Genomic DNA, 27,281 nt, shown 5'->3' on the forward strand with positions numbered 1-27,281 from the left:
CCTCCATCACCTTCTCCCCTCCTCCTCCCTCCTCCTCTTCCTCCCTCCTCCATCACCTTCTCCCCCTCATCGTCCCCACTTTACAAATGGCCAATCACAGCCGTTTCCATCGGCACGTGACATCGCCACTACGTCATAAAATTATAAACCAATGCTAGCCAGGAAGTAGACTGGTCCCCAGCGCTAAACTCGCACCGCCTGTCATAAACAGTGGAGCCGCGAACCCATCTAACCAAAACGTGCAAGGCTGCGGGCAGCCATCAGACGTGATTATTGTTTACGTTCGTATTATATGCTGCGTGTATATTACTTTATTATATTCTCGTTATACATAGAGCGTTTTTACAGCAATTTATTTAAAAGCAGCAGCAGGAGTTTTTTGCCGTTTGCTCATGAGTAGCACTGTGGTGAGTGCTGGGTGAACTTTGTCGTTACGGTCGGTCGCTGTCGCTGCAGTGTGTCTTGGCCTTAATGGAGAGAAATGCTGCCTATTGTCGTGGTAACAGCGGATGCCGTGTCGTCCGTCCGTTCGTTCATGCTGCGGGGGGGCAGTTGGTGAGAATCTTGAAGCCTTATAAATAGCTATAGTGTACTAAAGCTCCTAACTGTAGCGTCTGCATTGATCGCAGGCTGCGTGCAAGACCGGACAGATCAAGGAGGTTGAGCGCATCTGCCGTGAGAGCAACTGCTATGACCCCGAGCGCGTGAAGAACTTCCTCAAGGAGGCGAAGCTGACCGACCAGCTGCCGCTGATCATCGTCTGCGACCGCTTCGACTTTGTGCACGACCTCGTGCTCTACCTGTACCGCAACAGCCTGCAGAAGTACATCGAGATCTACGTGCAGAAGGTAGGATCAGCTTGCTGTGTGTGTGTCAGGGAAAAAATTAAAATTTATTTTTCGTGGTGCTACATTTCAAGCTTGCGTGCATGAAAATAGCACTCTAAAATTTGGTTTTCATTGAACTATATGCAAATTTACGGGGGCTCTTTATGGCATTTCGGGTGCTAAATCGCCCCGAGCCCCCATGTATTTTTCCCACTGGTGTGTGTGTGTGCGTGTGTGTGTGTGTGTGTGTGCGTGCGTGCACGCGCGCGTGTGCGTGTGAGTGGACGAGTGGTTCGTAGCTAGCCACTGTGTTTGTGTGTGGATGTGTAAGTTGCTACCGTGTAACAGCTATCTACTGCAGTGACCGCTAGAGAGAGTTGTGTATAGATGTTGGGTGACGCCTGTGCGTGCATGCATGAGAGTGAGAGAGAGAGAGAGAGCGATTCAATACTGGCGTGATGTGCCTCCATAATTGGGTGCGTGCGCGTTGGGAGGACCGTGACTGACCGCGCACTGCCTCACACGTCTCGCAGGTGAATCCTAGCCGGCTACCGGTGGTCATCGGTGGGCTGCTGGACGTAGACTGTACGGAGGACACGATCAAGCAGCTCATCATGGTCGTGCGCGGCCAGTTCTCCACAGACGAGCTCGTCGCCGAGGTCGAGAAACGTAACCGGTGAGTCGTCATACTCGCGCGGGGGGGGGACTTCATCTTGATCGTTGATTCATTGTCGTTCAGCATGATTCCTCTCAGAGTGATGTTTCTTCCCTCTTTGAATATGAAACCGCGATGTTTGTACGTCGCTGCGTTGCTGATGATGAAGACTATCTAGAGCCAATAATAGATGTCTATGACGGTTGGTTGATATTAAATGATAGGGCTGAAGCTTCGCACAGCTACAGACGATCGCTGGTGAGCCGGGTATGATCACTGTGTGGTGGCATTGTGAATACATCGCACTCCCCTCCACTCGTAGTGCTGGCCCAGGCCTTTTCTTCTACTATGTTGATTGATTGATTGGCTGTTGCTGCAGTCATAATAATTAAGACATTGATTGTTTGGTTGACTGTTACTCTTGTGACGTGTGACCGATTGATTTATTGATTGATTGATCGATTGGCTGTTAGTCACATCTATTGAGACATTTATTTATTGATTGATTGATTGTTAGCGGGGTGACTTTTAAGTGATGCGTCGTGTTGTGCTGCAGGCTGAAGCTGCTGCTGCCGTGGTTGGAGAGTCGGATACACGATGGCGTCACCGAGCCGGCGACGCACAATGCCGTCGCCAAGATCTACATCGACATGAACAACAATGCAGAGCGCTTCCTCAAGTACGATCGTTGTTAGAGCATAGACGTTTTGCGGGGGGAGGAGGGGGTGCTAGCGGCAGATATAAGAGGCGTCGGCGTTGTAGCGTGCATGGGGAGAGAGCGTCATCGAATAGCAGAGCCTGTGATGAAAGCAATCTAGAGCCTAACAGATTGATTGACCTTGTCGGGGTTTGATATTAAATGATAGGGCTGAGGTTCTGCTCGATCTCTCTCCTCTCCCTCTCTCATTCGTGAGTGAGGTGTTTGTAGTCGCGGGGGGAGCAGTGAGTGGTGGGTGCTTACGTGTGTGTGGATGTTTGCAGGGAGAACCCGTACTATGACAGCAAGGTCGTCGGCCGCTACTGTGAGAAGAGAGACCCGCACCTTGCCTGCATCGCATACGAGCGCGGCCAGTGTGACCTGGAGCTGATCAACGTAAGCCCTGCTACGCGTGCTGTCGTGTCGTGAGTGGGAAGACGACGTGGTGGCTGGAGTATAGTGTAGCAGGCTGGATGGGGTAGCAGGAATATAGTAGGGTGGGGTGGGTGGGTTTGAGACTACGTGTCTAGAGTGGAGTTGGCTGTGAGGGTGTGGAATTTAAGTTGTTCCTTCTCCCGTTTATGTTACTGGACAGACACATGTGTCCCTGATTAAGCTTTATAGTGTGATAGAAGCTTTAGCTTATGATAATCCGTTAAGAGGTGTGTTACAGTATCTCTGTGTGATTCGTTAACAGGTGTGCAACGAGAACTCGCTGTTCAAGAGCGAGGCGCGTTACCTGGTGAAGCGGCGGGATCCGGAGCTGTGGGCCCAGGTGCTGCAGGAAGACAACCAGTACAAGCGGCAACTCATCGATCAGGTATAAATAACGATCGATTGATTAGTATGAGGGGTAATACTGCACAGTTTGTGGTACAATAAAAAAAATCCTAGGTGGTACTAGCTACTTGGTTGATTCAGATTGATTGATTAGGTGTGTGAATCTTAGGTGGTTTATACGATGCTGGGAGGGTGTGCGCATCACAGGTGCTTCAGATGACACTGGCTGATTGATTGATTGATCGATTAGCTATGTGCATCACAGGCAGTTCATGTCGTACTGGCTGATCGATTGCATGAGTAATTGATTAATTGATTGATTGGGTGTGTGCACATTACAGGTGGTTCAGACAGCACTGGCTGAGACCCAGGACCCAGAGGACATCTCTGTCACAGTAAAGGCCTTCATGACAGCCGACCTTCCGAACGAACTCATTGAGCTGCTAGAGAAGATTGTGCTCGACAACTCTGTGTTCAGTGACCACAGGTGAGTCCTAACTCTTAATACCTTGGCCCTTGAATCTACAATTGAGACCAATACTACTGCTGCTTTTGCTACTACTACTACTACTGCTATTACTACTACTACTAAATACTATACTACTATATTATACTACTAATAATAGGAGTAGTAGAAGTAATGTATGTAATTATGATGCTGCACACAGCAACCTGCAGAACCTGCTGATACTGACCGCTATCAAGGCTGACCGCACGCGCGTCATGGAGTACATCAACCGGCTGGACAACTACGACGCGCCGGACATCGCCAACATTGCCATCGGCAGCGAGCTCTACGAGGAAGCCTTCGCCATCTTCAAGAAGTTTGACGTCAACGCCTCCGCCATCCAGGTGCGTGGTCGTCGCTGCCGAACGCTGGCTTCCTGCTCCTCGCGCACGCGTATCGCAGCGCACTTGAGCAGTTGGAATCCGAATGCTGCCATTACTGAATCACGTGTATCCTGTTATCCTGTTACTCAGTCCTCGTCTGAGTAATGTCTCCTGTCTCGGGTGACGTTACTCTCCTGTCAGAGTCCTATCGTAATATTTGTCTGTCGTTCGCTGATATAAAGCTGCGTTGCTGATGATGAAGACTATCTAGAGCCAATAATAGATGTCTATGACGGTCGGTTGATATTAAATGATAGGGCTGAAGCTTCGCACAGCTACAGACGGACCTGGCCAATTAAAACATCGATCATCATCAAACCAAAAAAAAACATGAAATTAAAAATATAGGGTGACTTTAATATGTTCAAAGTCTTTTCTAATTAAATGTGATTACAGCAGTAATAATGCTCGAAAAATTAAACATCGATCAAACCTCAAGAGAGTTAAAATCCAACTACATCACTGCTGTGGCGCCATCTATGTTTCAGGTTTTGATCGAGCACGTAGGCAACCTGGATCGCGCGTACGAGTTTGCGGAGCGTTGCAACGAGCCAGCCGTCTGGTCGCACCTCGCGAAGGCGCAGCTGCAGCAGGCGATGGTGAAGGAAGCCATCGATTCGTTCATCAAAGCCAACGACCCCTCCGCCTACATGGAGGTGGTCAGCGTCGCACAGACACACGGTGAGTGAGTAGCCGGACACACAGGAGCGGGGTGAGGGGGGGTGAGGGTGGGGGTGGGGGGGAGGGTGGGGGTGAGGGGAAGGGTGAATGGTTGCTAGTGCCGCCGTGGTGATGATATAACAGTGTTCTGCTTACCTTTCGTATGAATCCGATGATTCTTCACTACAGCACTCTGAACGGTGGTTAGAGACGTGGGAGCCTCGTAAGCAAAGGTCTGAGCGAACAATGGCAGACGATATCTAATGTCTTTCTCGTTTCCTCTTCACGCGCTCGCAGACAACTGGGAGGACCTGGTTCGCTACCTGCAGATGGCGCGTAAGAAGGCGAGAGAGTCGTTCATCGAGACCGAACTCGTGTTCGCCTACGCGAAGACGAATCGTCTCGCCGACCTCGAGGAGTTTGTGTCCGGGCCGAACCACGCACAGATACAACAGGTACGTGCGTGCGTGTCTGTACGCGTTTACCGTGGTTGCTCCAAGGTTCCTTCTGTGGTGCATAACCCTAATACTCATCTTTGTGAAACATTAAGGGCTTATAATATGTAGTGACGTTACGCCCGTGCGTGACTCTCGCGTGTCTTTGGCTCGCGGTACTGATGGGGATGCTGCGCTGTTCTAGGTCGGCGACCGTTGCTACGAGTGTAAGATGTACGAGGCGGCGAAGCTTCTCTACAACAGCGTGTCTAACTTTGCGAGACTTGCCATCACGCTCGTGCAGCTCGGCCAGTACCAGGGAGCCGTCGACAGCGCGCGCAAGGCTAACAGCACCAAGACCTGGAAGGAGGTGAGTGGGACGCGCGGGATGGGGGAGCAGGGGTTGTCCCGGGGGGGGGGGGGCGTGTCACAGGTGGCTGGTGTAGGAATATCACTGTTGGGGTGCCGCACCTGTTACATCGATAACGTATGTACGTTTGCTTGCATACAGGTGTGCGTTGCTTGTTAACGTGTTTATCTGGGTACAGGCAGTCGGAGGAAAAACTTGGCCAGTCCTGATTTTTCGAAAATTTGTTTTTCTACTATATAAATACCATAAAAATTAGTCGGCCATACACAGATGTTACCAGTATTGGACTGGGAGAGGCGTTGCTGTTTCCAACTGTAGTGCACATGTGTTCTGCTCGTTAACACCTGCGTGTCTTCCTGCGTACATGTGTTCTGCTCGTTAACACCTGCGTGTCTTCCTGCGTACATGTGTTCTGCTCGTTAACACCTGCGTGTCTTCCTGCATACACGTGTTCTGTTCGTTAACACCTGCGTGTCTTCCTGCGTACACGTGTTCTGCTCGTTAACACCTGCGTGTTTACCTGCGTACAGGTGTGCTTTGCGTGCGTGGACCACGAGGAGTTCCGGCTGGCGCAGATGTGTGGCCTGCACATCGTCGTTCACGCTGACGAGCTGGAAGAGCTCATCAACTACTACCAGGACCGTGGATTCTTCGAGGAGCTCATCCAGCTGCTGGAGGCTGCGCTAGGTCCGTGCCGCAACATGACAGTGTAGAAATGACGACGATGACAGCGGGGGTGGTGACAGCGGGGTGGTGGCGATGATGATTGTGATGGCAGTAGTGGCGACGACTTGTCACCCCATGGATGACAACACTCCCCTTGTCGCGATGTCGTAGTGCCTCGTTTGGTTGCGGGGCGGCAGCACTGACCGCTGCGGTTGTTTTTTGTGTTCGCGCAGGTCTGGAGCGGGCGCACATGGGCATGTTCACGGAGCTGGCGATCCTCTACTCGCGCTACAAGCCACAGAAGATGCGAGAGCACCTCGAGCTGTTCTGGTCTCGAGTCAACATTCCTAAGGTACGAGTCACATGCATGCAGCTCGAGTACGACTAGTGTCGAGAATCTAAGTGAGCCCTGTACTTTGTATATTATAGCACTGTACTGTATGTGGCACAGTACTCTACTGTGTGTATTAATACTGTGTATGACACTTAACGAAACCGAACCACGGGTTAACATTGATTAAAATTATGTAACGACGTGCATCTCTGCTATTGAGTAGTAAAAATAGGAGTAAGTAATAATGAGTAATGAGGTAATTAGTAATGAGTTAAGTAATCAACATTGCGGTTGGTGCGGCACACGCTCTCATCGTGCGCGTGATGCGTCTGTGCAGGTGCTGCGGGCTGCCGAGCAGGCCCACCTCTGGGCAGAGCTGGTGTTCCTCTACGACAAGTACGAGGAGTTCGACAACGCGTGCGTGACGATGATGCAGCATCCGACGGACGCGTGGAGGGAGGCGCACTTCAAGGAGATCATCACCAAAGTGAGCTCAGAAAAACGCGTGCGGTGGTGGGTGGGGGGATGTCAAGCGCGGATGCTGCTTGATCTTTTAGTTTGCTCGTGATTCAGCGCTGTGTGTGGGTGAGCGCGTGTGCGTGCGTGCGTGCGTGCGTGCGTGCGTGCGTGCGTGTGTGTCGTTCCTCGCTCGCGGAAATCTAGCGGTACTTGTGTCGTGTGAGACTGCTAGCATGGTGAAGGTGTCGACCATTTATGGACTATTGGTGCCGGCGCGCTATAGTCGTTGTGGATTCTTTGTCGCTAGTGCCGCCGTGGTGATGATATAACAGTGTTCTGCTTACCTTTCGTATGAATCTGATGATTCTTCACTACAGCACTCTGAACGGTGGTTAGAGACGTGGCAGCATCATTGCCGTCCTGATATGCGTAGTTATAATATAGTTAATTAGCATTAGTTCATGTTCGCTAGTCATGAGTCGACGTCGCTGGCATCGGTGCTGCTGCCTGTTGGGCGTTCGTGACGTAACAGTGGTTTTCTCCATGTCCACCAGGTGGCGAACATAGAGCTGTACTACAAGGCGTTGCAGTTTTATCTCGACTACAAGCCGATGCTACTGAATGACCTGCTGCTGGTGCTAACACCTAGGCTCGATCACACGCGCACCGTCAACTTCATCAAGAAGGTGAGTGATGCGTCGCTCTTATCCGCTTTACACGCCGGAGGACGGGTGGTGTCCACCAGTCGCAGTACCGGCCGTGGGTTGCCTTTATTCAGGTGTTAAGGCGCAGAACGGAGTGTAGTAACAAGCTCCTTAAACCCGCGCGGAGGAGTGTAGGGAACCTACCTCCCGCGCAGTGTTCCGTCTCATCGCTCTGGCAACCGCATTACGAAGCACGCTTCCTTAGATCCGCTCTCGGGGTCTTGCTCGCGCACGTGCACGCGTGCTGCCATCTCGCGGCGGCCGCGGGCATTGTCGCGCGCGGACCCGGCAACTTCACCGGTTGTTCCGTCGAGAGTGCTTGAGTCATTGGCGTGCGAGAATAATACACCTGCACCTGCAGTCCGCGAGTCACGCTGCCCTCGTGGCGCCACCTGGTGGCACGACACGCTCACATCTCGAGTGAGCACCACGGCATGTGACGGGACAGTAGGGCGGACACAACGTGTCGGCCCCTAACTGATAGCTTGAGAAATGTCTGTTTTGGTGATGGCCCGACAAAATAGTGAGGTGTCAACTGTGTAGTATGCTTCCCATGTGCGGTTATTGTCTGTTTAATCATTCATCAATAGATTGTTAGTACGAGTTCACTATTACTATCTCGTAGTTGTGTACTACACTATAATGACTGTTTCCTGTTTTACCACTAACTAATTATTATAATTATATGATGTGTGTTACTTAATTTAGGAGTAGTATGCGTAGTGTATTGTGCGCTGTGGTAATTGAACGTGATGGTAGGTAATGTTGTATGTTACATGGTGATGTTTGTTGGTAGCATAATGGTACTAGTCACGTGTGTTTAACGAGCGTGTCTGCTTTCTCCCCCGTGTCGCGTTGCAGACGTCACACCTGCCGATGGTGAAGCCGTACCTGCGCTCGGTGCAGAGTCTCAATAACAAGGCAATAAACGAATCTCTGAACGACATGCTGATTGACGAGGAAGATTACAACGGTACGCTCACAGTCGCTCCCTATACCATACGCTCTCTGTCTCCCCTCTACTTTTTCTCTCTCTCTCTCTCTCTCTCTCTCTCTCTCTCTCTGTCTCTGTCTCTGTCTCTGTCTCTGTCTCTGTCTCTTCTTCTCTTTTCTCTCTCTTCTCTCTCTTCTCTCGCTTCTCTCTTTCTCTCTCTCTCTTCTCCTCTCTTCTCTCTTTCCTCTCTTTCCTCTCTTTCTCTCTCTTTCTCTCATTTCTCTCTTTCTCTCTTTCTTCTCCTCTCTCTTCTCCTCTCTCTCTCTTTCTCTCTCCCTCCCTCCCTCCTCCCTCCTCTCTCTCTTGATTTTGTTCACTGGGTTTTCTCTGCTTCACCCTTCTGCTACTATTTACGGCAACAGATAATTTTGATAGATAGTTAATCTTGGCAAAGCTGACCTATGGTGAATGATCAATCGAATTCCTCCAGATGTTTGTTCAATTTAATTGTGTCTGCTTTAAATTTGTTTACATACTTGTTCGTACTGTCTATCAATGTACTGACGTTGACCTCTGGCGCCCCCTGCAGGCTTGCGCACGTCGATCGACGCGTTCGACAACTTTGACAACATTGCGCTGGCGCAGCGGCTGGAGAAGCATGAGCTGATCGAGTTCCGTCGCATCTCAGCCTACCTCTACAAGGGCAACAACCGCTGGAAGCTCGCCGTCGAGCTCTGCAAGAAGGACCGTCTCTTCAAGGTGAGTGGCGCCTTCTGCACTGCGACGGGTCTGTATTTAGAGGCGCCCCCTGCACTGCGACGGGCCTGTATTTAGTGGCGCCCCCTGCACTGCGACGGTCTGTATTTAGTGGCGCCCCCTGCACTGCGACGGTCTGTATGTTGGCAGCCATTGCTGTGGCATATACGTGTCGTCTTGAAGGTCGTCATGCGCATCATTTGTGTGAAGTGAAGACTGTTCTTGTACTTGTGTGAGGCCTGTTCCAATTTTGCCAAGGCACTGGTGGAAGTCATTGCGGCTGTGTAAAGCAGAGATGATGATAGCGCATGACGGGCGGTCGGAAGTCGCCTGTACAAGCGACGAATCCGTGTCGATTGTCATTTTGCTGATCTGCATACGGTGCAATGAGCAACGCAAGCGATTTGCTGGGTTACACCACTGAACCGAGTGAATTCTTGAGGCTCGAATTTCACTGCGGCAGCGACGGCCAGTGCCGTGGTTGCCTTCCTTGCTTGCAGTGGTGCCCTAACCTTTTGAGTAAACCGAAGGCAACACTTTCTTTCGGTCTTGCCCCAAAAAACACTAATTCCAAGTAGGTAGTAGTAGGTCGTTCTGTCCGGTGATTGAATTGCCATCTGAAAGCACGCGCGTGTTTAAGTGCCTGGCGGTGATCGCAGTGCCATCTATACGTATGCTCGCGTTGCATGTGTTTCAGGACGCGATGGAGTACGCGGCAGACCTGGCGGTGATCGCAGTGCCATCTATACGTATGCTCGCGTTGCATGTGTTTCAGGACGCGATGGAGTACGCGGCAGACCTGGCGGTGATCGCAGTGCCATCTATACGTATGCTCGCGTTGCATGTGTTTCAGGACGCGATGGAGTACGCGGCGGAGTCACGTACGTCGGACCTGGCGGAGGAGCTTCTCGCTTACTTCCTCGAGGAACGTAACAACGAGTGCTTTGCGGCGTGCCTCTACCAGTGCTATGACCTGCTGCATGCGGACGTCATCCTCGAGCTCGCATGGAAGCACAACATACTCGACTTCGCGATGCCCTACATGATCCAGGTCATTCGCGAGTACACGACCAAGGTACGCCTGCCTGCGCGGGTCCGTGTTTCGGTGGGTAGGGACCGAGAGCGAATGAGAGTTAAGAGTTAGGTGGGTGTGCGTGCATGCATGCATACGTGTGTGTGTGTGTGTGCGTGCGTCCGTGCGCGCGTGCGTGTGTGTGTGTGTGTGTGTGCGTGAGGAGCAGAGATGATGATAACGCATGACGGGCGGTCGGAAGTCGCCTGTACAAGCGACGAATCTGTGTCGATTGTCATGTTGCTGATCTGCCGCATGTTGTCTTGCCACAGCGAGTGCTGGGTCTCTATGTCGTTCCTTCTTCCTTCACTTGCTCTGTCCCCCTCTTTCTCATTTTCTCTCCTTCCCTCTCTTCCTCGCCCTCCTCCCCTTTGCCTCTCACCCTCCTTGTGTAAGTGTGCGTGTGCATTCTTCTGTTTCTCTCTCCTGGAGAATAGGAGCATCTATCTGTGTGCGTGTGGCAGTCATCAGTGTTATTGCCGTTGGTTACAGGTGGACAAGCTTCAGGAAGCAGAATCTCTGAGGAGTGAAGAGTCTCATGGAGCGCCGGCGCCGGGCGGATACAGTAAGTCTCACATACGCTACGTCTCACATACGCTACGCCTCACGCACGCTACGTCACACACACGCTACGCCTCACACATGCTACGTCTCACACATGCTACGTCTCACACACGCGCGCGTCATCACTGATACGACCTCGACTGAAGTTAGCGTGTAGGTGTGAAAAGGTCATAAACGAGGGATGCTGGTGAGTCAGTCAGCAGCAGTGGTGGTCACGGTGAACGATGGGGGAGGGCGGGTCGAGGTAATAGCTAGGACGTTATAACTGCGTGATTGTCGTTGTAACAACGGTGGACTCGAGTAGTTGACTTACGCGTTACTTTGTTTCATTTTCAGCCCAGCAGGGGCCGCTGATGATCACAGCCGGTGTCGGCATGGGCTTGCCTCAGATGCCCCCTGGTGTCGTCTATGGTACCGGCCCCACCCCGTACAGACAGTCGCCCCAGCCGGGCTACCCTGGCATACAGCCCGGCGTCGGCCAAGGCTACGAGATGTAGAGCGGTCGTGACGGAGCAGGGTGCACGTGGCCGTCTCTCGTTGGACCGTTGTGGCCTCCTCGCTCCCTCGTATAGTGCGCGGAGGAGCTTCGTCGTTAATAGCGTATATAACGTTAGGCACTCTGCGGACTGAGCGTTGGAGAGATCTGTACATAGCTGTGGTTGGTGGTTAGTAGTGACTCGTAGACCTTCGCTCCCTAGTTATGCGACACATGGCACACTCACCCAGGGGGCTGTGTTATACACATGTATCCCTGCGGCTTCGCGGTTGCAACGTGCAGTCAGTCAGTAGGGGTCGTCGTCGTTGTTGCGCGTGCCTGATGCGTAGAACGACGCGTTCGAAGCATAATTAGGGATCGCCGTCGTCGTTGCGGTGGCGGCGGCGGGGTCGTGAATAGGGTGTGTTAATTTATTATAATGTAGTTTAAGAGTCGTTCGTAGTGCGCACTAATTACCCGTACCGTGTTGTAGAGTCGCGCGGGGTTGCGCGTCGCCCGCACGCCACCGGTCGCCGCCGCCAGGTGTGGCTGTGAGTTGCCGGCCGGCCAGCCATACGTTAACCGGCTGTTCTGTGTCCTGGAAACTCTGTTGTTGACTGCAGTGGGCTGTAAAGCAGGACCTATGTAGGTGCTTTTAACGGTAGCATCACCAGGTCGCGGTGTTGATAGTAACGATGATTATGAGGATTGCAGGGACGATGATGATGATGGTGGTGGTGGCGGTGGTGACTATGGTGTTGATGATTGTCACTGTGTACTGTAGTGAAACTAGGTGAATGCTCAACGCTCCTCTCATAATGCGTTTTGCTGTCGGTCAACGGTAGTTGGTGACTGGACTTCCATGTTGATGCGTCGTCGTGTTCATCGTTTGTCATCGTCGCTGGGATGGTTTGCTGTTGGTAGCAGCGATTCGGTGGCGTTAGTCTGGCGCGTAGTGGGAAGCAGTTGATGTTATGGCCTATACACGCGGGATTGTAGATACAAGCGTCGCCCATCTGCGGTTCCACTCTCTCTTTCGTCTTCTGTATATGTGAAATCATAGAGAGTAGACTCAATTGCTGTTTTAGTGATACTTTACTTAATTACATGTGTTTAATGTGAATTATGGTTTACACGGCCGCTCAGTGGCACGATGTGTGTGTGTGGGGGGGTGGGTCTCTACATAGCAGCACTACACCCGATACCCACCCAGGGCTTGAGGCTTCACTAGCTGCATCCGAATCTCAACCAAAGATGTGCGAGTCTCTGTGTCTTGTTCGCGTCCGGTAGGTGGCGTGCAGTGTCGTCGACGCGCGCCCATCTGTGAATATCATGTCAACCTTCACAAATCTCATTCTCTGCTTAACGAGACGTTTCCAGCATCTCCTTGGAGATCGATGTAAGCGTGTAACAGCTCATTACGTATGTCTATGCGACACTGGCTTGACCAGCGCGCTCGTCTCCCTGTAATCTGATGTACGGTTTTCGCGGCGTTTTGCGGAATGCGACGGAACGGCAAGTTTGAGACACGTCGACCCTTCCTCCTCCTCCTCGGGTTCATTTACCGAACGCAAATAGCGCTTGCTGTGCAAGTGTCGAACATTCCAGTAGTTAGGAGTAGTGAGTGAGTCGCACGGCGGCGGGTTGGACGCGCGATTCCCGGTTCTTTGCCTTCGTGATTATGTTTACACTCGTTCGCATGTTTATACATACGTATATATATATATATATATATATAGCGGGGAGGGAATTGCTCAAAATTGAAGTGCAAAATTTTTATGAATTCCCTCCCAGCTATATATAACACACAAACATATACGCATATCAGGAGTAAATTATCACAAATTGTGATCATTTACTCCTGACGCATGTACACATACTTCGGTGGTTTGCCGCTATGCGTAATGGCGTGGTACGTTTCATGTCGAAATGGAATTGTGCGAGCATTGTGAGATCGTGAATATCTCGGCACTAGTGGCGCCATCTGGTGACACGCCAGCCTGGAAGCTTCGTGGTTTACATTGATTGGTTTCCTGGTTGGCTGGTGGTTGCAGTAAGACGGCCGGCGTTTCTTGATTTGAGATCGTAAGATTGTCACACATATTGCATAATTTTACTTGTATTACCTGTATTATTTTATCGGTATTGCAGAGATTGTTTCGTTGTGTATTTTCCGAGGTTTTTTTTTTGTTTTCTTTTTTATTGTTAATTTTTCACTTTTTGATGACTATTTCCGGTACCAGCTGGCTCTGTGTCTGTGTCTTGGTTGTGATGTTGGCCAATGACGAGTTATTGCCAGCAAAATACAATCAAGTATGCAAATCAGGAGTGATATAGACAGGGACGACGCTAAATGAACTGTTACTAACGAGACGATGCAGTAGTGCGTTATTACTAACACTGACATGACGCTAACGTCTCGCATCTAAACTACTACGATATTAACGGTCGCATCCGCAAGTGCAGCGTGGTTACCGACATCCAAGGTCGTAACCTGCGCAAGCACTTCCTTCAACTGCATGTATCTGTAACGTGGTGTCGGGGAGGGACTGCAATAACAGGCCCACCGCCTGGCCGCCAAGTCGTTAGTTCTCACTCCCCCCGTTCTTCTTCGTCGTTAAGCGATGGTGAGATTAATCGATCCGCCTCGGTTAATCATCGTCGTCGCCGCGCAGCAGCAGCAGTAGAGTAGTAGTCGGGTGGAAGCCCCTTTACCGCAGCACGTGTAATCGTGACGGCATATCTATAAAGCTGTAGCGTGTATCATAGGTGACCACGGCGTCGCACGCAGCGTCGGGAGTCCGTCTACTACATATACAGGTCGTATGCTCGTAGTATTACTCATTGTTGCAAGTATATATGACATAAATAAATAAATAAATATGACACCAAACATGCTGAACATGAGAGCTTGACTGTCTGTTGTTTTACTCGCGCGGCGTTGCGATGACGGTATTGCGAGTACAACGACACCACGTACGTTACTATAAACTGATGGAGCGATGTAGACATGACAGTATGAACATTGAAATAATTGATAATTAAATGAATACCAAACATTAGAATGACTGACGAAATAATGTACACTTTATTTACATTGGAACTTCTTCGGAACGAACTCGTGCATACAAGCAGCAACAATAACAACTAGCACTGCTAACAAGAACTGTTACAACCTTGCAGAGTCTACGCCCGCGGGTTTGGTGAGATACACGTGTAACAAGTCGCCATGCTCTGCTAATTGCCTGTACTCTTGCATACAAAACATGGAAAAGTGTACTGTTCAACAGTAGCCGAGTCAATCCTGTAGCAAAGTTCACTTAATAGAAACCCCAAAAAGCATCTTTGTAGCCGAGTGTCTATTCTATGGACGTGTCCACTACACGGGTCTGACCGTACACACGGAAGCAGCGATTAAACTTGGGAGTGCATATAGAGAGAAGGCAATTCCCACTGCAGCACACGCGTCACACGGTCTACACACACGTCATAATGTTTATACACGTGTCACGACGCTGCAGTGCTAACTGTGTGTCACCTTAGTCATCATCATCATCTTCATCGGTGTCCGCTGCTAGCACCTGCCGCGTGGTGGCCTGCGTCGATCTATCCGTGCCCTGTGTCGACTGAGAAAAGCCAAGGAACATCGACTTTAACTTTTTACTCGGTGGCGTACCAGGCACCACCACCTCTTCTGCATCCTCATCACTGTGCTCCTCAGCCTCTTCCTCATGCCGTCTCGGCACGCGTTGGCGCCCCCTCACGCCCGGCCGCTGTTGCGCGTGTCTGTGTGAGATGACGGGTGACGACGGGCGGTTGTCGTCGCCGCCGCCGCGCGCGAGCGATCGTGAAGCCCCCGCGTCTGTCTGTCGCACGTCCGCTGCAAGAAAACATCGGGTAAACAGGTCAGAGGTCATGCAGGGTTTCACGTTACGGCTCTACGCCATTCGGGAATCTCGGTAGGGAACCGTGTCACCGTGGCAAGTGATGCTAACAGCACATGGGTCTAATTACAGGTACACTGGTCTAATTACAGGTACACAGGTCTAATTACAAGTACACGGGTCTAATTACAGGTACACGGGTCTAATTACAGGCACACAGGTCTAATTACAAGTACACGGGTCTAATTACAGGTGCACGTCTAATTATAGGGTGCAATGTGCAGGTGTGCTTCCACGAGCCCTTACCTGAGTGAGTAGTGTTGGTGTGAGGAGTTGGCCTCATCTCTGTAGAGTCTATCTGACGCCGGACATCGCCCTGCCCATGGCGCCCTCTACCTTGCAATCCCTGCGACCGCGTTCCTTCTACCGACGAATTTGCCGGTCGCTTTCGCACAGACTTCTTCGCTGTAGAGCCGTTGGCGAGCTTAGAGGGTGCTGCTGCGACAGAGCGTGCGGTATTGTCTGCCTGTGAAGCTCTGTCGGCTAACGTCGCTAGCACAAACCTAGCCTCGAAGCCAGGGTCAGTCTCTATGCAGAACACGATGGGTCTGTAACCACGACGACGAGTTAATATAGAACACGATGGGTCTGTAACCATGACGACGAGTTAATATAGAACAATGTGGGTCTGTAACCATGACGACGAGTTAATATAGAACACGATGGGTCTGTAACCATGACAACAAGTTAATATAGAACACGATGGGTCTGTAACGATGACGACGAGTTAATATAGAACAATGTAGGTCTGTAACGATGACGACGAATTAATATAGAACACGATGCTAACGACGCGGAGCCCTGACGTCACGCGGGGTCACTCACTTGCCGGCGGTCTCGAAGTAGGCGGCGAGCGGCTGGCCGACGGCCTCCGTGAACGCGAGAATCGCACGAAGCTCCTTCAGACAGAACGTCACCTCCGTGTCAACGCCGACCTGGTAGTTGTCAAACTCTTCTGGCGCGAGCGTCACCTCCGTCTGCACAACCTTGCTCGGATCTGCAGAAGGACGGATCAACACTGCACCAGGGGGCACCGCTGCTGCTCCGCGCTCGTCGAGAAAATAGATTTCGGGGGAAAAAACTAAACGTTTTTCGGCTGTTCCTCTCTCGAACATGTGTTCTCCCAACTCAAACCTGCTTGCGCTGCTAGAACGAAATCACTATGATCGAAGAGTCTGGGGTTTCCTGCCGGGATAACGTGTGGGGCTGCGGGTGCAGGGCGCAGCGGTGCTGCTACCTGTGAACGAAGCTACGGACAACACTCGTCTGTCGACGGTTCGCGCGCGCCAGACAGCGTACCTGGCTCGTCGTCAACATAATTCCTGAGGCTGAGTTTCTGCGGGTTGACAATCAAGATTACTTCCTCCTGATTGGTTTGAAAGTTGAGCATGGCATCACACAGCAACCTGTGGGGAATCAAACTTTTAATCGTTAGGCGAGCGTTGTCGACTTCAGCTGAATCAGAGCTTTTGGGGCTCCGCTGCAAGTTGGGGGCAAAACCGAGGCAAACATTTCCTCCAGGGAATAAGTTATCAAGGTAACTTATTTTTTAACAGCAGTTTTTGCATGGGACAGAGATGAATACATACTCTACATAGAATTCGTGGAATGGCTTTTCACATTTCTCTTGAGCGGAAGTTATACAATGAAACAACTTCCAGAGAATGGACCTTTCAGTAAAGAACACCGGACATTTCCCTATATTGACCATCATGTGTGGACTTGGATTTACTCGTTACATGTGTCGTTCACCTGGATTGGGCAGTGAGCCTATTCGGACACAAGTCTTTCGAGAAGATGGCGACGAGAGCTTCCGACTCTATGTACGTCAGATTGTATGTCTTCACGATACCTGCGTGCGACAACATTCACGACATTACCGTAAAACCTCCCTCCCGCCCTAAGCACACAAATTATAAAATGCACGTCAAGCGTGACGAAATCCAAGAAGGCAAGCGAAGACTAACAAAGTACAAAGTGACGATCGTCATGCACTAAGGAGTAAACTCGTACATCTCATACCTTCCACTCACAATCCCCACCCCTGCCTACACTCCCCACCCCTGCCTACACTCCCCCGTTGAAGAGATCTCGTTATCACAATACTTGCCATGCTTGCAGCGCAGTTGAAACGTGAGTCTCGCCTCGTTGCTGTCCAACCTCACCTTACAGGTATCCACCGTCCGCTCAATGTTCGACAACGATCTGAACACTGACAGACATGACTGTAAGAAAACGAGAGCATGTGCGTCATAATTATGCGGATTTTATTCAGTAGAGTATCGATACTTATCTATACGTGTATCCTAAATAGTCAAACATAGCGATACGTGTATCGCCGAGGTTTTAATCACGATACATCGATACACGGATAAATCGTTCCACCCCTAGTAAGCACGCACGCACGCACGCACACACACACATACACGTACGTGTGTGTATATACACTATTATATATACAACATAGAGAATCCATTAATAACAGTTTCCATAACACTAACATTTCGTCATAGAGCCACCAAAGCGATATTCATTCTCAGTGCTCACCTTCATCACGATCTTGCAGCGTACGTCGTCGTCGTCGTCGCCATCGCCGCCGCCGCCGCCACCGACCTCGTAGTGAGTGAAGAACGAAGGAACAAACGTGAAGCAAGCGTAAGCCGATCGTGACGAATTCACCGTCCGCAATGACAGCTGCGAATCACAGTGTTAGTGCACAGTCAGAGCTATGTTGGCAGACGCCTGTCCATAAAGGGCCCAATACTAGTTTAGCACGCCGGATTACTTTCGCACATTTGCGAAAATGAGGCCCCAGGTACGTGCCCCCCCCCACTTCAACTAGGATTGTGCAGTCTATAAAGGACACTTATGAAGTAGACACTTATGAATAGTTGCCAGGTTCACCCTACAACTCCCATCGTTGTTACAATACACAAACGCTGTGGTCTATGGTTAAACTCCAATATTGGTGTTGTAGTGTATAACATAATCTAGCCCCAGCTGCACACCGGTTTGACCGTAAATATATACGGCAGTGGCTGGAGGTACGGCAGCCGTATCTCCAATTTACGAGGCTGGAGGTACGACAGTCAATTCGCTTTCATACAAACGAGACAAAGATGGCCGCGGATGGCGGCAGATTTCGAAATAATGCCTTGGGAAATAAATTCACGATTTGAGTTTTGATGAGCTAGAAAACACTCGGATTAGGTATGAAAATGAACATTATTGTAAACTTTACATCAGAAGATCGCAAATAATTGCCTCAGCTCTCAAACAAACGCCAAAAACGGGCTTCAACGAACGACGGCTGCCATACCTCCAGCCACTTCCTAAATATACTGTTGAGCTTGTTCTCTAGGTTTGTTGGCAGCACGAACGTTCAACTATTAATCACACATTAGCCGATATTGCCGGAGTTATGGAATAAGAAAGTACACATCGATGCAATCGATGATTAGCCTTACCCCTTCATCCAGCGCTTCGAAGTAAAGTTCTTCACCAATCTTTGATAGCGAATGTATTGCCTTCCCAAACACTAAAAAGATGCACTAATGATAATTTACCGATCGAACACCTCTACCAGTGTGTAGCACAGCGCAGGCTTCTTCAGATATTATCCGCGCGGCGTAAGCAATCACCATAAATCACGCCACACCATCTGCGACACTTATTAGTCGAACGCATCTGTGATGCTAAACTCGAAGCTAGAGACTCGGGTTTCTTCCTCTCAACCGCGTAGTCTAGTTTTTCCTAGCTCGTGATCCTCCCTTGGTTTCCTACACCTATTCCTTCCATTCTCCTTTTTCACTTCGCCGAGCTACTTCGCGATCCGCGTATTAAGGTACGAGGTTATTTGTATTTGGTTACGCGATCCGCGACGCGACTGTTACAACGTGTAGACATCTGTTTAGTATCGCAGAGTTGTTGTTTGTTTAGGCTGTTAAATTGCAAGCCACCTGTGACGAATATTCTGTGGTGTAATAGTGCGCACGGAGAGTAGCTTTTGTACTACAGTGTTTGTGTTATCTATCGACGTGACCCCACGGCTACCCTTAAGGTGACTACCTCACACATGCTAGACCGAGAACCTGGAGAGGGACGCGCGGAGCCTCCTTAGAAGTGTAACGCCTTCGTTCCCGCTCCTGTACGAAGGGACTACATCAGGCAGAGCTACCTGAAGGGACTACATCAGGCAGAGCTACCTGAAGGGACTACATCAGGCAGAGCTACCTGAAGGGACTACATCAGGCAGAGCTACCTGAAGGGACTGACATGCAGCAGACGCTACTGAAGGGACTACATCAGGCAGAGCTACCTGAAGGGACTACATCAGGCAGAGCTACCTGAAGGGACTACATCAGGCAGAGCTACCTGAAGGGACTACATCAGGCAGAGCTACCAGGCTGGTGCCCCTATACACTCCAGAACTACTCTAAATTGGATGCCATTCAGCATAAAGCTGCGAGATGGGTTTCCAAAAACTAACATGATAGTGTTGATGTTGTTTTGGCTTGTCTTGATTGGTCTCCTCTTCGTGGCCACTTTCCCCATGCTAAACTCATCACTTTCCATAAAATTTATCATGGTCAGGTGAAGATTGGCATTCCCTCTTGCTTAATGAAGCCTGGCCGATGCTTAATGAAGCCTGGCCGATGCACTCGATCATCTGAGCATGATCATAATTGTTTTCGGCATGTTCCATCTTCTAAGGATCCTTTTAAGTTCAGCTTCTTTGTTTCTGTTATTCTGACGATTTTCGTATTGGAATTCTCTTCCTTCATCATTGGTAAATTGCAACTTTTTCCACTGCGATCCGCAGTGTTGATCTATCGATTTGATCCATTTCTCTCTCCGTCTTCGTTATATTCCCTAGGACTTTTGAAGACTAACATTTATGAGATTATGAGTTTATGACTAAATATTATGAGTTCACATGCAGACGACTGGTGCCTGGTGCCAGTGCCCAGTGGTGGTGCACTGCTAGCTCTAGTAACTATAGCCCGCGTACAGTTGCCGCTGGCGGTGCACCACCACTGGGCACCAGGCACCAGTCGTCTGCATGTGAACTCATAATATTTAATCATAAACTCATAATCTCATAAATGTTCGTCTTCAAAAGTCCTAGGGAATATATTATAACGAAGACGGAGAGAGAAGTGGATCAAATCGATAGATCAACACTACGCCAGCGGCAACTGTACGATTACGCTATATAGTGAACAGTACGCGAGCTATAGTTACTAGAGCTAGTGCACTGCTAAACCGACCAGGCTCTCTGACTGTTACACGGCGTAGAACCTCTCGCCAACGTAGTGACTAGTGTTAAGCGAGAAGGGAACTTCAACTTGTGCACTGCAACTTGCAAGACTGGTGAGTGGGGTCGTGGTGCAGTTATTTTATGGTATAAAACCTCATTAGCATGACAGACGACATGCTACGCGACACGGCAAGATGGTTCAGTCTAATAAAAACACTTTGTTCTGACTACCTCGCGTACCTTTTAAATTTACCCCCGGGATGATTAACTTCATGTTTGGCGCGAGTTTAGTTTCTACAGATGTCCTCCATTGCCAAACTTTTGATACGAGCATTGCGCGCCACCCATCGGACATTCTGCTAACCACGTTCTTAGGAAGGATCATTAATTTGAAATTAAGGATTATTAAAAATTAAGAATTTTAGAAAAAAGAAAAACAACGTTAATTAAATAAACAGATCAATACTACGGATCATAGTAAAAAAAACTTTAATTTTTGTCCTAAAATAGAAAAAGAAAAAGAAAAAGAAAAGGAGATGGCAGAAACAAGCGAAAAAGTGGAGCGCGAACAACAAGAGTTGAGCGCGGCAGCGAGAAACAGCGCCAGAGTTTAAATTAGTTCCTATATTCAATAATATTGTAATTTGTAATCGCTTAGTTACAATAATGAAAATTGTACGAGTCGTGCTGAAATCCTCAGCTGGGATAAATGATTATACTATTAATGGTGATGGATCTGAGACACTTGAACAGTTAATCCCAAACGGAGCTTTGCATACCACAATAAAAGATTTAAAACGCGGCCTTTCCAAACGCTATATTAAGGTAACACTAAATATGATGTCTTATTGCAGTAGTTGTACTAGTGACCAGTGAGTAGTGTAGTGAATGTGGTTCTACAGTTATAATTATGACAATATTGTGAGGTTTGTGGTATATTACTACTAGCTGCCTCGGTTTGCAACGTCTGTTTCGACGAAACAGACTTAGCACTATTAGCAGAATTAGCACTATTTCTTCTTCTCTGTATATAGAGAAAATCGATTTACTATTACTAATACTAATACTATTTTGCACCATTGATAATGATATTAGGCCTATACTATAGTGTAGTCAGTTCATAATAAATAACTAAAACTGAATATCACCAAGCCTAATCCTAATTGGCCTATCTGCCTGAGGGAGGTATACCCGTACACCTTCATGGCTTCAATACTGTTGGCAGTGTTGCTAGGTCAGTGAAACTAACCTAGTTTGTACGTGCTGCAGACTAAAAAGTCGCCGTAGCACCATGTCATTAATTAGCATTGTTTTTAGCTTACTTGACTCGGACAGATGGAGCTTGTAGAGGGGCATGAGCATCTGTCACTAACTCAGTAATATGTGTGCAATTCTAAATGCATCGACATACAGTGTTGAAACTTGAGATGTATTAGGGTGTCAATATGAAATACCGTTGAGAAGTTCAACTTGGGGTTAATGATCAAAGATCACAAGTCGTGACGGGAGGAAGAATACTCTCCCATTAACTTGTGGTATGGGACGGTCATTGTAAAGATGCAGAATTGTGGCACACATGTAAACATCTTGACCTATACATGTGATATTTGGTATATAATCAGGGTGACAAAAACAATCATACTGGCAAAATTGTAGGTCAAAGGTCAGTGGAGCAAAGGACAGATTTCAAACATAACATTTTGAGAGATATTGTGTGGATGACCGATTGGAAAACTTGCTCCAGTGGTGACCTAGCTACAATTTTCATGACTTAATTCAAAGGACCATTAATTATACTTTCCACTCAGGCAAATAGTCATTCGTTGTGCCATCCCAATGTCATTTTTGACTCCCCCCCCCCCCCATGTATCAAATATCAAGATCGTACATCGATGGCTATTCAGAATTGTGCCAATGTTGTTGACAGACAGACGGACGCTCTTCAAATTCTACAAGCTGCATCTGACTGTGCCAGATGAGCTACAAAATTGCTCATGTTATATTTCTTGTGATGCCTTTCTTTCCATTACTAACACCAATGCAATCATCTAGTAAATAAGGATGATGTGTAACACAATTGCTAAATTTCAGTGGAGTTCAGGATATATCCAATCAAAACGCAATTACAGTAAGCGGTGTTCGCTTTGCTAGGACCTCGACATGGGCAAATACACCAAAAAAAAAATTACCACCTCACAGACCTTTTTGGGGAATCAGCATGCATTCATGCATGTGTATACATGTGTATGTGTGTATTACCATACATGTGTATGTGTGTATTACCATACATGTGTATGTGTGTATTACCATACATGTGTATGTGTGTATGTGTGTATTACCATACAGGCCCGTAGCCAGGGGGGGTTCGGGGGTTCGAACGAACCCCCCCCCCCCCCGCAGCCCCCTCCCAAGCCAAAAAATTTTTTTTTTTTTTAAATTAGCAAGAATTTTACCTCAGGTCGCCTCCATTTTAGGTGTAATAAATTGCCAAAATCTCCATCGTGCGGAGCGGCTTGGGTGAAAACCCAACGTTTATGAACACCCCCCTCCCACACACCTCCCCGGCGCGTCGGTCGCTTGGCTCCCCGCTTAGGGGATCGCTTTCTGCGCACACCCGAGCTGGGGCCGTGGAAGGGGGGGTCCAGGGCAGTCCGGAACCCCCCCTTGCTTCCGACGCGCGAGGAAAAACCGCACAGGTTGACTGCACGGGCCGCTGTAATTTTCAAAAAACGTTCTGGGGGAGGCGCCCCCCCCTAGGACCACCCCCTTCGCTGGTGCTCGCTACTATGGGTTAACGGATAGACCCCCCTGGCTACAAATCCTGTACACGCGCCCTTCGAGCAAATTGCCAACATTTAAAAACCAACCCCCCCCCCAATAGAAAGCTGGCTACGGGCCTGCCATACATGTGTATGTGTGTATTACCATACATGTGTTGTGGTACGGAGAAGGTAGGAATATCCAATTAAACCCGAATACAGTTTGATGAGACACTAACACACGCTAATTTAATAGTGCTTGTTGGCGTGATAGATTAAGATTTAGTGCAACAGCTTCCAAATAACAGAGCCAACTGAAAGGTGCCTTTATATCCTGAGTTGGAACCTGTATCTAGAGTTAGACAAGTGATAATACTCTTTGATTACAGGGAAAAATATCTTGGAAAGGTTCTTTGACTGCTGTTGGCGACAATCAGATCAGCTTAAAAATTACAGATGGTATGTTGTCCCTCAGATTACTATAGACATGTTCACGTCACGTCTTATCAAATTTCCCAGTCTTGTTCTGTGTTACATCATACAGCTAGTAAGTAACATAACACTTATATCTTTGGTAGAACCTTACTGTCCTTGTATGATATTGATAAGCTAAGATCAGTGGTAGAGCTAGCAAAGGTTTTGTGTTTTTCCGTGTAGATAATGTGTGTTGGAAGAAGAAGCAGCATAGTCCGCAGACGGCTAGAGGAAGCCAAGGAAAGGCTCCAAAAGACATGGTAGTGTTGATAGATTTCAGTGGAAGCGTGGCTTTGTGGGTTGACCAGGTCACACAGCTCTGGGTGAGTTGGTTAATGGTTACTGCTTCATGATGCCTAAATGCAGTCATGATTTGTTACAGCTCAAGTAAACTGCAGACAACTACTGTCAAACAGCGGCCAATTTTCACCGGAACAGACAAACTCATAATGTTTTTCAACTCTTTTTACTTTTAATTAATATGAAATTGTTTTGGACGATCGAGTTACCAGTTATTTTGAGAACTGTTTGTGTTAATCTAGGACACCGTTGCTGTATGCAATGCAATGACAAGGCAGTGTGAGGATCATCAGGACATGGGTGTTAATCAATGGAAATTGGAGTTTGTTCCCGCAGTCAGCTCACAGTCCCGCTCATCGAGCTACTTCTTCGTGAGTCAGTAAAGCACATATATATGCCTGTTTGAGAAAATAACACCATAGTTATATGTAGAGACTTCGAGCATGTATTTGCAATTAGCAGCCCTGGAAAATTTTTCATTGCAAAGCATTTGCATTACTATTGTGCAAGGATATTGATTGTTATATTTAACTGATTAATTAATATGTTGAAATTAATGAGCATGCGAGTGAAGGGTGCCAGTGTTCTCCTTAACTGCTGATGTTATCAATTACAGGTGGACACACGCCGCAAAAGGCTCACAGGCAATGTAGCTTCTATGAGTTTGAAAGTTATGGGGACTCAGACCCCAATGGAAGCATCAGCACCTGAACAGAGTACCACTGCAAACAATTCTAACACGGCAATAGCCAGTGGGGCAAGTTGTACGGGCGGTAGATTCAACAAGCGAAAGTTAGATTTCACCTCAACAAGCCAGAGCAAGAGTAAAAGGCACGAACAAACTGGAGGTACTGTTTTCACAAAGCCAGCCGAGAAAGATGATGGAGTTGAAAAAATAAGAGGTTCAACTGCCATTCAAGAGATTTTGGCCGCGTTGTCGATATCTCTGAATTTGGGAGAACGAAATAGTATACCTAGTGGGGAGATTTCTATGTCTCAGCAAGGAGGCACTAATACTGATCAAACAGTTGGTATTGTAACTCCAGAGATCATGAAAAGCAGCTTCTGGGAAAACAGTAAAGACTTAAGCAACAACTTGATGGCTAATAGAGAAAGTGGCTGTTTGGAGGTTAATAGTGACTTGAGCGAAGCAATGCCTACGAGAGTGGAGTCTGCATTGAGAGAGTCATCTGTTAGTAGTAGCGATAGTTCCACTACAGAACAGTCAAGTAATCCAATATGGTTAATTGGTTCACCACCGGTGATGGATGTAACAGCTGGTGTCATATCTGGAATGGTACATATCCTTATTAATTATGATTCTGTTCTTTATAGCCTCACGTGTTTTTAAATAGAAATTTGGTATTTTTAACTGAGAACTTGAGAGTTTGGAACTGGCCACTTACTTTGTTATGTAAATTATGTGCAGAGACTTCATTAACACTATACATGTAGTTTGATATATGTATATGTGTAACTATCACTCTCTAAATGCAATTTATAGTTGACGTCTTGTTAAACTCTTAAGTGTTTAAAGTGTGTAAACCTATCAGAAACCAACACACACAACCCTCTTTTACAAATATAGTGATTCTTTATTGTAGTAGTAGCAGCAATAACAGCAGAAAGCATCTGGTAAAGTATAGGACCAGTCAGTTAAATAATGATTGTCTCCTTACAGAAAAGATATATGTATATATTTCAGCAACGGTGCAACAACACCACCTTGATCAAAGATCTGGCAGTTGGCTCGATAGCTAGTGTGTGGGGAATTGTCAAGTTTCTAGATGAGCCAAAAAAAACAAGAGGAACAGGTAAATTGTTCAGTACAGGATCTTCTATCAGTTGGATATTTATCTCGATTTGTCCTCCAATTCCTAGACAATAGACATTTCTCAGGAATATTAATTTCGTCTCTCAGTGTCGGCCTCTTATGTGCATTTTGCCAGATGAGAACACTGATCCTCCTCTACATTTAGAATTTCACGTCTTCCAGATTGGATGTTGAACTTTGGACTAGTGGACGGTTCCACGGGTGAAGAGGAGGGAGACGCAGTGCACTGCCACGTGTTCGCTCCCACGAAGCAGCTCCTACCTCAGATCTACCGCAGAAGAGACATCGTGCTTCTGCTACATGCAAAAGTAACAAAGATTGAGTCATGTAGTTCGCCACCCTTGCGATGTAACCTGAAACCAGGGTTTAGTTGGAGCCTGTTCACAGTTGTCCTCAGGCTATAACCTGAGTCTTTGTTTCCATAATTAGTGCTGTGGTTGCACTCATCAGCACCGTCATCACCTAGTATATTCAAATCATCATGAGAAGAGAAGAACTACATTTCACACATAGAGTGTGTCAGAATATTGTAGTTGCTTCTTAAAATCCAACATGATCATGTCACCTTGGCGTTCAACTAATTTGGTTGCGGTTCAAGCAATCTTTGTCCAGCCAGCTGATACAAAGTTTCTAGAAAATAGGTTCAATTCATAATTCATACATATCTTAAACCGATCCATGAAATGGTAGGTGCGTGTGCCTGCCTGTATAGAGAAATTCCACTTCACCAGTAGAACAGATGAGAGGTGAAATATTACTGATATATAATGGTAAAGGTAAAAAGTGTGACCACTGCATCTCTGAGATCGTTAACATCACCAAGAACAACCCTGTGTCTGTTTGCAGGTGACTCTGTTCTATGGCAAACTGCAGTTGAGGGAAACTGCTGCTACGGTGGCTCTGGTGTTTGACGAAGAGCCAGCCAGTAGTGAGCAACCAAGGACAGGCAGTGCAGATCTTTTGTACAGGTAACCAGTGTAGCAATTTCTGTTCCCATCTGTGTCTATATCTTTTTACACAATCCACATAGATATAGCATCACTGACATGGAATTCGGAGCGTTGGCAAGTGTTTTTAACTCGCTTCTGCAGATATGTGGTGACAGTTGTCAGTTGTGGGATTCATAATAAAGATGTTGATATTGTTTCACTTTATAGTTTCACTGAGTTGGACAGAGAGCAGCTGAGTCACTACAGAGAGTTATTTAAGCAAACCAAGTCATTTGCTCCAGTGACAACCAAAAAATCCCTTATCTCAGACATAAAGCTAAATTCCTACAGTGATGTTTATTGCCAGGTAATCTATTACTATTCCATTTGATCGTCGTTTCCCTCCGTGTAGAATTGTGAATATCATCTTGGTTTGTACACTACACCATAGAGATTTTATTTGCCATGTATGACATGATCTTATGTAGCATGCACTGTACGGA

At 47.9% G+C, this 27,281-nt stretch overlaps 3 protein-coding genes across 6 annotated transcripts in view; 2 read left to right on the forward strand and 1 right to left on the reverse strand.

The window, feature by feature from the left end:
- The window catches only part of LOC106811604 (clathrin heavy chain 1-like), a gene marked incomplete at its 5' end in the record, with an annotated part of 31,187 nt that extends 17,000 nt beyond the window's left edge, over positions 1–14,187 (forward strand). Inside the window, 19 exons of the mRNA XM_014815305.1 lie at positions 630–848; positions 1,361–1,503; positions 2,039–2,161; positions 2,464–2,575; positions 2,877–2,999; positions 3,301–3,446; positions 3,628–3,811; positions 4,339–4,531; positions 4,808–4,965; positions 5,150–5,314; positions 5,845–6,001; positions 6,214–6,332; positions 6,652–6,801; positions 7,328–7,459; positions 8,339–8,450; positions 9,001–9,170; positions 10,021–10,242; positions 10,732–10,804; positions 11,140–14,187. Of these exons, the coding sequence (XP_014670791.1) occupies positions 630–848; positions 1,361–1,503; positions 2,039–2,161; positions 2,464–2,575; positions 2,877–2,999; positions 3,301–3,446; positions 3,628–3,811; positions 4,339–4,531; positions 4,808–4,965; positions 5,150–5,314; positions 5,845–6,001; positions 6,214–6,332; positions 6,652–6,801; positions 7,328–7,459; positions 8,339–8,450; positions 9,001–9,170; positions 10,021–10,242; positions 10,732–10,804; positions 11,140–11,300 (2,862 nt within the window). The remainder of the gene's footprint in view (positions 1–629; positions 849–1,360; positions 1,504–2,038; positions 2,162–2,463; positions 2,576–2,876; positions 3,000–3,300; positions 3,447–3,627; positions 3,812–4,338; positions 4,532–4,807; positions 4,966–5,149; positions 5,315–5,844; positions 6,002–6,213; positions 6,333–6,651; positions 6,802–7,327; positions 7,460–8,338; positions 8,451–9,000; positions 9,171–10,020; positions 10,243–10,731; positions 10,805–11,139) is intronic.
- Positions 14,188–14,343: 156 nt separating this feature from the next.
- LOC106811616 (cell cycle checkpoint control protein RAD9A-like) lies at positions 14,344–20,800 on the reverse strand. Of its 2 annotated transcripts, none has more exons than XM_014815320.1 (9): positions 20,723–20,800; positions 18,690–18,760; positions 17,770–17,916; positions 17,333–17,447; positions 16,975–17,074; positions 16,522–16,628; positions 16,048–16,219; positions 15,469–15,770; positions 14,344–15,158 (listed from the first exon to the last, which is right to left on the reverse strand). In XM_014815320.1, the coding sequence occupies exons 1-9, from the start codon at positions 20,754–20,756 to the stop codon at positions 14,818–14,820; spliced, it is 1,389 nt and encodes a 462-aa protein (XP_014670806.1). In that variant the 5' UTR covers positions 20,757–20,800; the 3' UTR covers positions 14,344–14,817. The 2 variants fall into 2 exon arrangements, with proteins under 2 accessions (XP_014670806.1, XP_014670805.1); XM_014815319.1 differs by lacking the exon at positions 20,723–20,800 and adding an exon at positions 19,712–19,834.
- Positions 20,801–21,073: 273 nt separating this feature from the next.
- Positions 21,074–27,281, forward strand: part of LOC106811613 (protection of telomeres protein 1-like) — a 21,776-nt gene continuing 15,568 nt past the window's right edge. For all 3 annotated transcript variants that reach the window (XM_014815313.1, XM_014815314.1, XM_014815315.1), the window contains exons 1-9: positions 21,074–21,307; positions 23,631–23,700; positions 23,899–24,038; positions 24,258–24,386; positions 24,632–25,312; positions 25,721–25,829; positions 26,012–26,157; positions 26,696–26,817; positions 27,007–27,145. In XM_014815313.1, coding sequence (XP_014670799.1) covers positions 21,149–21,307; positions 23,631–23,700; positions 23,899–24,038; positions 24,258–24,386; positions 24,632–25,312; positions 25,721–25,829; positions 26,012–26,157; positions 26,696–26,817; positions 27,007–27,145 — 1,695 coding nt within the window. In that variant the 5' untranslated portion in view covers positions 21,074–21,148. The remainder of the gene's footprint in view (positions 21,308–23,630; positions 23,701–23,898; positions 24,039–24,257; positions 24,387–24,631; positions 25,313–25,720; positions 25,830–26,011; positions 26,158–26,695; positions 26,818–27,006; positions 27,146–27,281) is intronic.

The sequence above is a fragment of the Priapulus caudatus genome, unplaced genomic scaffold, assembly GCF_000485595.1.
Source record: "Priapulus caudatus unplaced genomic scaffold, Priapulus_caudatus-5.0.1 Scaffold556, whole genome shotgun sequence".
NCBI classification, from domain to species: Eukaryota; Metazoa; Priapulida; class Priapulimorpha; order Priapulimorphida; family Priapulidae; genus Priapulus; species Priapulus caudatus.

Excerpts from the sequence above, each read along its gene's own strand:
- LOC106811616 (XM_014815319.1), bottom strand. The coding sequence starts at position 19,787 with ATGAGTTTAGCATGGGGAAAGTGGCCACGAAGAGGAGACCAATCAAGA. Across the intron at positions 17,448-17,769 it reads GCTGCAAGATCGTGATGAAG|TCATGTCTGTCAGTGTTCAG; the intron begins GTGAGCACTGAG and ends GTTTTCTTACAG. Across the intron at positions 16,220-16,521 it reads TTATGTTGACGACGAGCCAG|ATCCGAGCAAGGTTGTGCAG; the intron begins GTACGCTGTCTG and ends GTCCTTCTGCAG.